This window comes from Ptychodera flava, chromosome 19 (assembly GCF_041260155.1).
Source record: "Ptychodera flava strain L36383 chromosome 19, AS_Pfla_20210202, whole genome shotgun sequence".
Taxonomy (NCBI): Eukaryota; Metazoa; Hemichordata; class Enteropneusta; family Ptychoderidae; genus Ptychodera; species Ptychodera flava.
In genome coordinates, this window is record NC_091946.1 from 27,813,922 (window position 1) to 27,826,252 (window position 12,331).

The 12,331-nt window shown below is 40.0% G+C and overlaps 1 protein-coding gene and 1 long non-coding RNA gene across 2 annotated transcripts in view; one reads left to right on the top strand and one right to left on the bottom strand.

The window, feature by feature from the left end:
* The window catches only part of LOC139119141 (uncharacterized), a 204,347-nt gene that overhangs the window by 83,117 nt on the left and 108,899 nt on the right, over window positions 1–12,331 (top strand). The window lies entirely within an intron of this gene.
* Window positions 4,727–12,331, bottom strand: part of LOC139118741 (ADP-ribosyl cyclase/cyclic ADP-ribose hydrolase-like) — a 55,138-nt gene continuing 47,533 nt past the window's right edge. Inside the window, exons 7-8 of the mRNA XM_070682165.1 lie at window positions 5,205–5,291; window positions 4,727–4,754 (exon numbers count right to left, since the gene is read on the bottom strand). Of these exons, the coding sequence (XP_070538266.1) occupies window positions 4,727–4,754; window positions 5,205–5,291 (115 nt within the window). The remainder of the gene's footprint in view (window positions 4,755–5,204; window positions 5,292–12,331) is intronic.

The window sequence follows — 12,331 nt, forward strand, 5'->3', positions numbered from 1 at the left end:
CAGCACAACAATTTGAATCCATTCCGCAGATCTAGCAATTTTGAAACCTTACAATGTGCCGACTGCAGCCTCAGTCACTCATTCTTACTTGTGAACGTTACAATATCGCGTGGACATGTTATTCTAAGTGATTCAAAAAGGGCAAATGATTTATTGCAATGTATTTGATTTTCTGTCATCTTGTATGCCTATGACCTTTTTCACTAAACGTCGACATGAACATCACTCAACACTACGTGATTTACATGTCAAGAAAATTACCCATGTCAGGTATTTTGAAGACGATTCTGGATTGTAAGCCATAACATTTTTTCGAGACTGTGAGCCGTTAATTGGCGATTACTTCGACAATAAAAAAGAACATAAAAGTTTGTGCAGTCAGTAAAAACAAGCCATATATATAGTTTTATATATGAGAAAAGTTGATTTCTACTCCGTTCGTACAAGCACATATGCTTTTGACGTCAGACATTGTGGAGCTTGACAGCTGAGCTCGGAGCCAGTCTTATTCGAATGAGAATTTTGTTTCAACCTTCAAAGTTATTTCAAACTTTACTTTCTCCAATATGGTGATATAATTAAAGCTTTCTATTATTTAGATTCGGGTCAATTCTACATCTTATTGTATGAACTCGATCAAATCGCCACCTGTGTGACGTAAAACAGGAAGGATAAAAATCCGACTTACTCCTGTTGTGCGTCATCAACCGGAACTTTTTTCCTGCACTTGATGCACGCCGCGACGCTGGCGTGCACAGACCGATATTTCGCAATCGATACCGTGTTCTGGTTACGAAAAGGTGATGCGATAAATCCAGACATCTAAAGAAGGCATGATCAACGATATTTCGAGTCGCTTAGCTATTTCGAGCCAGGAATAGAACGTGCCGTCGACGCGTCGATCGATTTAATAGCCACATGCGCTCCTTAGCTGGGTAGTCTGCTAAGTAGATCGATTTTCGGATCGATCTATGACCCCGTAGTCGATATGCCCGCCACTGCAACCTAAATACTCACATGGTGTAGAACGATTCTACCACATGATGTAATAATTCTACTGCTGATTGGCTAATCAACGACCGAAACGAAGGTCATTGCATGACGTCCCTGACGAAGTATAGTTGAAACAATCAACAGTGGAAAATATTACGTAATATGGTAGAATCGCTCTGCAGGCCGCATTTCACTACGCTTGGTCTCAAAACACGGCCGATTTCTTCAAGATGATGCGAGTAACACGTTTATCAGCGTGATTTTCGAGGATATGGTTAAATTTGTGGTACAACTAGGTATATGGAAGTGTAATTCTGAATATTTTGTGTGAGCGCACGGCCAGTTGACAAATCGGGTGGTGTGTGTTTTTGAGTGATTCTGTTGCACACCTTGTGAGTATTTATGTTGCAGTGACGGGCATATCGACTACGGGGTTCATAAATCGATCCGAAAATCGATCTACTTAGCAGACTACCAAGCTAAGGAGCGCCTGTGTTGATAGCTCAGTCACGGGACCATGGCTCAGTAACAGTAATGTCGTGGCTCCTATGTGAATTGTACGACACGCTCAATTGTGGACGTCATACTTGGAGATAAACCCTAAAGCTACATATTAAGGTAAGTTCAGCTGAATAAATGAGTACCGTTTGATCTTCAGAAAAGTGACATCGAAGGCACAAAACACCAAGTCATTACGAACAACGATAAATTTCCTTCATCACATAAAAATGCCGTAAATTCTTGATCGGAATCGAACCTGTATAGCGTAGGGCTGCAGTGGCGAAGACATCGGTTTTCAGCTATAGCTACAGCCTGAATTCTGCAGTGGACGACCGAGATCGGGCTCGGTTAGTGACACTGGCGGAGACCGATGACATGATAGCCCGTTACGTAGTCTTGGTCACAGTGGGCACCGCTGCCATCGAACGGAACTTTCTGGCCTCGCCAAGATCCTAAGCTTGTGATATTTCGAAAGCCACGACACCCCCAGAATAAGAACTACTATTTCTATATAGTAGTTGAATTCCTTGACTGGACCCCAGTTGCCTGGCTTTTCTCGGCAACTGAGTTACTAGCTGGCGCCAGGGCGTTCGTTCAACCTACGATCTACCTAACAGCCTACCATCAGCTCGACGGTCTGCGGTTGTTTAGTCCTCCAATTTATGATATATTTTGATACTTATATGCCCAGAGACTTAGAGCAAGTCTATTGAATTCCCTTCTTTTGAAAATATTCTAATAACTCTGGTTATACTAAGGCGCTGGCGCGGTGAAGCCTCCCCTGGCAGCCGATGGCTGACTTCCCTTAGCGTCGGGACAACGCAAGACAATGATTGACAAGTTCACGTGACCGAAACCGCATTTCTGATTGGTAAATATGGCATTCGATGTATCATTTTACAACGTGATCGGATGTAATAAATGAAAGTACCCAGTAATATTTGCATATGTCCAGGGTGATCGGCTTTGTTAGCCATTAAATAAAATTAATCTCGCGAAATGAAACCCAGATCGCGCCAACGAAAAATAAAGTGTTAAATATATAATCCCATGGAATTTTTCTCAGTTCGACGTCATCGTATACGCGTGTATTTCGCGGAGACACAACGTTTCCCCTTCGGCTAGACGTTGTACGACTCTGCGAAATACGCTCGTATTACGATGACGTCGAACAGATAAAATTTCATGGGATTACATACAAGAATATTGTACCATCTATAAAAACTATCAATCAATAATTCATTTCATATTAATAGGCTGCAGGCCATAGAGAAACAGTATTACAGAGACTTTAACTAACGGCGAATAATCCACTATTCTTTTCATTGCGTATGAATGTTGCTAAGTTGTTTATGTAAGTCACATTACTTGTGCTAACCAGTAAAATAAAACTATCGAACGACGGATAGGTACGAAACGATCTCGGTAAAATTTCATTTGGAAGGTCTATATTGGACAAATACACAGAAAATGTAACATTCGATACTCACCTAAAGTTCTTACATCTCCATGCGGCTCTTTTGAACTTTAGCTCGATTTCGTCTTGGAGTGTCTTGATTGAACCTTTACCGCAGGTATCCTTTCTGTTTAAGGTAGCACAATTCAGCTCAGTTTATTCAGTTTATGTTAAGGTATTAAGTGCCTCGGGGACAGATAATCGTACTCTCAAACGTTTAGAATAGTCTTTTGACAACCATTTGTGAGGATTGATTTTGACGCTTATGGAGTATATGAAGTTTTCACCAGTTTAGTTGGGCGAAAATCAGAAATTTTATTTTCCCTATAGCGATAACACGAGGCCATCTTCAATGCAAAATTTCGGTAAATATTGGTAATCAATTTCTCTTGTACGAAACTCTGCACGGTGACCCCCGATTTTATTCTTGACTTTGAGAGAGAATGGTTGAAATTTGCTTGAAAAATAGTTGGAGTAAAATTTTAAGTCTTTCATTTGCGAGCCGCGAGCTACCTTAAGGTCAATTCCGTTCAACTCACTTACATATTGACTGGCTATGAGGTAAATGTATTTGCTGAATCTACAATGCCAAATCAAAGTCAAAGAAACAATGTTCTGATACGGTCTGAAGCGAGAAAACGATTTTGGGTTTACATTACAGTCAGATTGAACTGCATGTGTTTTTTCTTTTAGTCAGTCATGTTTTTTTGACTCGAGAGTCATAATAATGGTGGCGCCAGCGGCTTACTGACTACGCATGCGCTTATTCATAATATACTATGCGAGTAACCGGAAGTGTACCCTTCTTTCACGGGCGCCGCCATGTTTTTTTTTTTGAGTACTCGTAAATAAACAAAAACGAAACAAATTACTATTATATAACATGCCTTTTATAAAATATACCTCTTTTATTAGCCAGTAAACGTTATTATGCACACTGTCGCTGATACAAAATATCTTTAATATAGATAAAGCGAGAAAACTGTCGTGCATATGAATGGGAGCATACGCTAAGAATGCTGGGATTGAATTATAGAAGAGCGCCCTTGTGTCAATAATTAGATTCAAAAATTGCCAGTTTTTAGATGGAACGCTACAGTTTTCTGCTTGCAAGTGGAAGGTGGGCAGTGCGGTTACCATTGCAATGATAATGATTGCATAATACGTCCCTTGTTTATCGCAATAGGCTGTTATCATTGTAAAAATTGCCAATTTTGTCCAAAATTTTTACACGCTACAGAAAATCTATACCTGCCCTGCTGCAGGGTTTGACGTCGTGTACGTACGTGAACTGCTTTCATCAGAGGGAAACTGGGCATACCGGTAGTTGTCATATAAACGTTTATGAAGTAACAATTACAGTTTATCATGAATCAATACAAATAACACTGCCAATCTTTAATAACCCTGGCGCGACACCAAGGGCTGAGCCCTATATCATAATAATGGTAGAAGGCCTTGATCTTACTAAAAGGATGTATTTCTTTTATTGAAACTTCTCTATTAAGGTGTCGAGAGAGGAATATTTAACTTTAGCAGAACACTTTTACAAACGTTAAAGTGATCATCAAGGCAATAAATCAGTAAAGTTAAATGAATTGCAGCAAATCAAAATATCCCATGTGACAAGCACAAAGTGGCATTTTATTGGGTAAGTAAGAAGAAAGAGCGCACACACTCGATACTTTTAAAGTAGGCAATTTGCTTACTTGCAGACATTGAACTGGTATTTCATAAACTCGGCATGGCCGGAAGGGGTGAAAACCGAAAACAAAATTAACAAATGGCAACAACAGAGTAGAAGCTGTAGTGCAATACAAGACCAGAAAATCATTTTGACAACAATTTTATTATCTATTAGATCCTAAATTTATTCTGATTAATGATGAGGCAAGTGCATAACAAAACTTCAGATGCAACTCTTGATGACTTTAAGTACCTTTCTTCAAATATAACTACATCTTTATTCCTTTGTAAATGTGATCTTTAGTTTACAACCAGGGCTTGCATCTCGACAGCTACAGATTTTTAAAAAAATGTTTGGAAAAGAATACGAACTGAATCTCCGGCACTGCATACGGAACTAAGCCCGGATATATTATGTTATTAATGTAACTTTACCTATTATATCTTTCGAAGCATAATATTCAAAATAAAGAGTATACCAAGTTAAAAGATTTCAGTATATCAGCGTATTTCGTCTATGGAATATGCTATATTTGTAGATGTGTGTATTCAACTAAATAATACTTACCTCTTTTTAGTGGAGTACATCACCAGGATATTTACCATTGTTACTTTTTCTGTGTTGAGATGGGGCAATTCATAGCGACTGAAGAAACTGAAATCAAAATAATACGCAAAAAGTTACAACAATAACGACTTTTCTTGAATCTCAATCTGATTTCGTTGCAACTAAGTGTAAGTGTACACAGGCTTCTTTCCACTTACAGAGAGAACTTCCAAATATTACAAACTGTGTTCATGTTCATTGGTGATCCACAGACTGCAAGTTAACAATGAAGCATTTGGAAGACAGGCAAATACCTACGTGAGGTCAAACATTATTAAATTTCCTCTACTTTGCGAGAACCCAAAGAACAAGAACAAATGTACATAGACTGCATTGTCACCTTTCTACTAGGCTATACGACAAGAGAGATGATTTCAACTTTAGTATCATCAATTTTCCACACCTCATAAGTAATATTCCACTCTCACCAGCTTATGGGGTATACATTTCCCAGCTTATTCGATATGCTAGAGCATGCAGTTCACATGGTGATTTCTCAGAGAGACATGGCCATCTCTCTTACAAACTATTAAAACAAGGTTACACCAGAGCAAGACTGTCTCTACATTCAAACGCTTTTTGGCAGGTATCGCAAGCTGGTAGATAAATACAATATCTCTCTTCGACAAATGATCACTGATGGCATCGGTGACATTGGGCCTTAGTTAGCGACCACTACCTATCTGACTTATAGATTGATATATGGCGGGTGCCACATGTGGGGCAGGATGCGCTTACTATTTTCGAAACACCTGACATCACTTCTTGGTCTTCTGGCCAGAGGTCCATATATCTTTCTTTCATATTATGACTTGTTTTGTACCGTCTATTTACTGTCTGTTCTGTGCTATTTTGTGTCTATGTTTACAACTATTGTCTTGCGAATTCTGACCTACTGTCATTGGATTATGGATTGGTATGATTGCGATTATTTTACAACAAAATAATTTACAACCCCATAAAATTTGATTAAGGATTTTCACATAACACGATTCAGTGATTTTGCTTGGGCATATTGTTATTATATTATTATTATTATTATTATTATTATCACAAGTTTAAGGGCTGTATTATATAGAAATCTAATAACAGTTCATTGAAGCTTTGGAAATTCTGAAAAAAAGGTGTTCGAATGCAGGCCCATCGTGGCAGTCGTGGGCGCGCACAAAACAAGGCACAGCGACTGTGGAGAGTCTATGCCAGTGTATTTGCTGCAAATATACCTTCACGCATGCGCACTCCTTTGCCAGTGTAGTCTGCCAATATGAGCATGCGCAATTGAGTTTACCTGCGCGTGAATGTGTAGTCTGTACACTACGTCTCGTGCTATAATCTTGTCGTTGAGCTTAACATGTTGACAGAAACTGGAATTACTGCACAGAATACTTTCAGGACATCACAAGTGAATCCCTTAGGTAACAAGTAGGACGTTTAGGAAATCCTTTCAGAAAGTTCACGCCGCCTGTGGCCATTTCGTGGAGTATAGGCTTTTATACGTACCTGGAGCGACGGTATACAGTATTGTACTGTACATATTGCCAGATGGAATTTTGCGTTTCACGTCGTTCAATCATTCAGATGGAAATGTCGACCTTCTCCAAACTTTGAAAAAATCAGGGTGACAGACTTGGAATGCTAACTCTTGTATAACAATTACGTAATTTAATGAGAAGACATTTGTATTCGAGCTCGGCAACATTTTTTGATTTGAGAACTCTCATCATGGCGGATTCACTGAAACAGTGAGTATTCAACAACCTTTTTCCTATGTCCATGTAGCACTTGTGCAAAAAATAAGCGAGTCCACAGGCCTTTGGCGAATCAATAAATGCGTTTTCACCAAACTGAAAGGTTGAAAGATGCGTCCGTCACTTTGGGACGAGCTATCTAAATGCAGTCAAACCCAGCTTGGCATAGAAATTTGCCATAGTATGACTTTGTTCTGGAGACGACCGGCCGTGCAGTGGAATTTTGCAACAAAGTTTCCATATCTGAACTGACGTACTTGAATGACAGGCACAGGAAACGATGGCCAATAAAAACGCATTCTCGTTGCATTTTGATAATAATGTATCAATCACAATGACACGGAAATTATGCCTCCTCCCAACAGAAGGGCCATGGTCTATTTTTAGCCCTGCTACAGTATGTCTCAGTGCTGAAAAGGCCATATTGTTGTCATGTTGTCATGGCGATTTTTAAAATTGCATACAACTGTGAGAGTGAAACGGGTTGTTTATAGGTCACAAAACTTTAGAGTCCCACTGTCGTCCGCTACACCTTTTCCTTTGGCATTATAGGGTGTGCAAGTATACACATCAAAAGACTAGAAATATAAATTTTTACTATAACCCAAAAGGATTCGAACCCCACCACCACGGCAACATCGCCTAGCTGCTAGGCCTCACACAAAACCAGTCGGCCACTGCTTCCAACCCAAAAGAGTTGGTCACAGTGTTATGTAGGTCATTTCCCCCCACACTCATCATGACCTGAGTTCAATATGTCTAGAACATTCTCAAGGTCACTGCCCTTAATGACCTCACAGCCTTGAATTCAATTAGTCATGTTTGGAATGTTCTGGAAAGTTGATTAGTTGTGTAAGAGAGATAATTTTAGAACAGTAATTAGCATGTCAATAAAAGTTCTAGATCGTTCTTATATGCTTATGTAAACACATGAGTATAAATACTGGGACAGCAGGCTTGCAGTCAGACGTTTTGGGATCGTGTCTCTTGTGTGTTACTAAACTCCAGCAGTAGTCATTCTCAAGACTTTTCAAGACCTTCACTGCCAACGCTGGATTTATACTGTGGACTTTGTGCAGCTTCAAGCCCGCAAGGACTGTTCATTCATCCAACTGACTGTTACAACTCTGAGACTGGAGCTTTGCCGTCCCAGCTGAGATAAGTAGTCTGTACACTTTTAAAGCTTGTACTCTATCCCTGACTTAGCAATTAGTTTTATTTTCGTAATAAATTTTGTTTAAACGTTAACTGCTGAGTTCACCCTTTTGTTCGTTTTCTCTGCACGTAACAACAGTAACTGACTTAGATGTTGCAATTCTGTGCGCGACCCGAACAACACGGTGTGCGTGGAGCAGACGACACACAGACACAGTACACAGTATACAGTACACACACATATAGTAATCGGAAAAGCACGAAGCTTTATACTGAGCTATCAGACAGCCTCGGGGACAAGTAAATATCCACCAGCAGGACTGTCCACTCAGGTTAAAGAAATATAAATTTTACTATAACCCAAACGGGATTCGAACCCCCACACACTCACGGCAACATCGCCTAGCTGCTAGGCCTCACACAAAACCAGTCGGCCACTGCTTCCAACCCAAAAGAGTTGGTCACAGTAACCGACTTAGATGTTGCAATTCTGTGCGCGACCGAACAACACGGTGTGCGTGGAGCAGACGACACACAGACACAGTACACAGTACACAGTACACACACATATAGTAATCGGAAAAGCACGAAGCTTTTTACTGAGCTATCAGACAGACTCGGGGACAAGTAAATATCCACCAGCAGGACTGTCCACTCAGGTTAAAGAAATATAAATTTTACTATAACCCAAACGGGATTCGAACCCCCACACACTCACGGCAACATCGCCTACCTGCTAGGCTCACACAAACCAGTCGGCCACTGCTTCCAACCAAAAGAGTTGGTCACAGTAACTGACTTAGATGTTGCAATTCTGTGTTTGACCGAACAACACGGTGTGCGTGGAGCAGACGACACACAGACACAGTACACAGTACACACACATAAAATTCACTTCATGGGCAGAACCCTGTAAAATAGCCCTTTCTTGTCTGGTTAACGAAAAAAAGATACCCCTGATCTTAAAATATGCATGGGCTACCAGCCAGTGTCACCGGAATACCAACTTCAAAATATGGTGCCCAAGTGGACTACCAGGGAAAAAAAGTTAATTTCGAGCCCTGGGAAATATTAAACATGAAACATTTAACTTTTAATATTCCCCTAGTCTTAGCCTGCTGGGTTAAAAAAAATGTTTAAAGGTATACAGGAACCATGTTCAAATCTAGCATTGCTACCATGGAAAGAGGAGATCTAGCTAATCATCAGAATCATAGAGTTTATGGGGTCACGCCAGGCCACACAAAAAATTATGCACCACTACATGGCCATAATTTACTTTAGTTAAACAATCAGAAATGAATAATTTGTCTTCATTATTCTTCCTGGAATGAGGGAAAGAATGCGTGTACGTAGCGTCCAACCAATTTATTGAAAATCGAAAATTGAAATCACCTTCAAAATGCAATTTTCATTTGAATGAAATAACAACCAATTTTTAATATTCGTTTTTGCAGACAAAATTTTTATTTTACCGATTTTTTGGTACGGTTTTCGCGGCCAATCAATTCCCAAAAATATTAAACAGCTTTTGGCATAGAAAGCAACATTTGAAATGTTTCAAATCGAAAATTATTTTTCATTTTTATCTTCGTTAAAAAAAAACGATTGACGGCCCGTTTTAAATAAAGCTTCTGCTATTTCATTATTAATGAAACATAATTCTGTTTCGCCTTCTTTATATTTTGAATCCGAAAAGCAATTTTCAGTAAACACAAATTAAGCTTTAATCAATTAATTGTGTTTCATTCATAAGATTTGAAGACACAAGTTCGGGTTTACTTTTATTGAACGTTCCTTGTTTCATATTTTGATTTCAATGTATTTTTTAAAAATGATGTTGTCATTCTCAACAAAGCATAAAAATAATTGCAAGTCTTCAACTTTATTCTATCTTAACATGACAAAAATGGTATTTCTTCCGATTTTATAAAATCATAGGCCTTAAAGAGAGGATATTTCTGACATTTGAAGGAGAACAAAAATGATGAGAATCGAAACTAAATCATGTACAACCAATTTAAAATGAATTCGCTGTTCATTTTGTACTTGCGAAAATTGAAAATTGAAAATGGTAAGTTTCAACCGTTTTCATTTTTTTGAAAATGGTCGAAAAACGACTTACGTGCAATTTCTTTGCTGTTCCTGGCCCTCTACCGGCCAGTGGACGAGCAGCTGCAGCGGTGCGTGCGAGATTTCCGGCTTCCGTCAACGCAAGAACTGCGGTAAATTAAAATGGAGTTGTCTTCCATGCGGCAAATGGTTGTTTTTGAAGGTAAAACACACCGCGAGATAGCATGTACTTTGAAAGACTTGTTTCCTGATCTTAATCTGTCAGGATTAAGCGAGAGATCAGTGCGCAGATTTTGTGAAATACATGAAATTAAGCGACGCCACACGCCGAACAATGACCAATGATTAGTACAACATATACTGTTAACATAACGAGCACTAGCAACGCTCAAAATATGCCCTTAAACAAAATCCTTATAAGCGTCTAGAAACTCCGGTCGATGCTGGGTCATGTCAATTATAATATGACACCACACACCGGATCGCTCACTATATAGTCAGTCAATAGAGTGGCTAACTCTCTGAACTCTCTCAATAACGAATCTGGCTTCTCCTCCTCGAGGACGAAGATGACTTCATCACACAACCAAGCGGAGGGGATACAAAACAATAGAGCGACTGATGAAGGAACCCCATTTTTGGTTCCGAAACACCGTTAAGACGAATCACTCAATCAACAAACCGGTTTACCGGGAACCCAGATTACATGACTAGGGTCTAATTCACGTGCCGCGTGCCAGGGACTCGTGAGAAATTGTAGGGAGGGACGGAATCTAGGAATTGCGTTAGTTTATACATGCCCGTAGTATATTCAGGCAACACCACAATACCCATCTCAACACTACCTTTGTTGCGCCAAACTTACATAAGTCCGGGATTGAAATTGATTAGATGGAATAAAATCTTTAGAGTTTGACCAATTTCGACACCTCTACATGCAGAGTCTCTGGTAAGCGTCACAGTGGTTAACTGGAAATACATTTGTTTACGCATGGAGGTATAAAGTGAGAGTCGTCTTTTGCCCGTGATTAGGACACCAAGACTGGCCAAGAGTGTATCGTGTTTCGAAAATCAATGTTGACCTGGCCTGACACGAGTATGCCTATCGCGTTCATGTTAGGCCTGCCCGCAGCCTATGTGTTGTGGTGGGACTGTGGTTTACTTGCACGCGTGCGAAATACAGCGTTTTGATAACATTTTGATTGATACAAGTTGGCAGGATGGTGGACTTGTCCACAAAATAAACCTGTTTGCAACGTTTTTATTGATACCTGTCAATAGGCTTACGCCCATACCAGTCACAGTTCGATAGGACCTACATATTTGCAATATAGCAACCTTAACATATGGTCTACAAAATCAATGTACGGAATTTTGATTGATCAATTTTTAATGTTACAAATTTACGTGCAGTGTGATTTTGAAAAATACTGGCCTCCCTCCCTATAATTTCTCGTGAGTCCCTTTCTGCATATGCACGCTGGTCATTCGCTGGTCCCCAGTTCATGCATTTAGAAGGCGGCGTTGAAGCCCGAATGTTGATTTGTTCATGAAAATGAATCAATGAATTAAATTGGAGTGAAAATTCACCTACTTCTGGCTCGCGGCACGTGGCACGTGAATTAGGCTTACCCCGATTCACCGGTGTCTCGCCATGTATTCCACACAAAATAAATGCAATGATCCTTTTATTCACCACATCGTAATACTAAACAATCTTGGTAGAGCCGATGTGTGGAGTAGTCCTACGAGTATGGCGAGAGTGTCCGGCTTTGGCTACGCCGTGGGAGGCGGCGTAGCCAAAGCAGGACACTCTCGCCATAGTAGGGCCAATGTTTAGAGTTGCCCTCAATTCCTTTATATCGTCTTCGGTGGCTAGTCTTCCGCAGCACATGCAGTGAGCGCGGGAACAAGTATGCGATGCGGAAACTGGAAGTCTCGTACGCACTGATGCTGCTCACCCACTGGCCGGTAGAGGGCCGGGAATAGCAATTCAAATGAGTCGTCTTTCGACCATTTCCAAAAAATGAAAAAGGTTGAAACTTACAATTTTCAATTTTCAATTTCTAATTTTCGCACGCACCAAGTAAAATTGCAAATTCCTCTTAAATC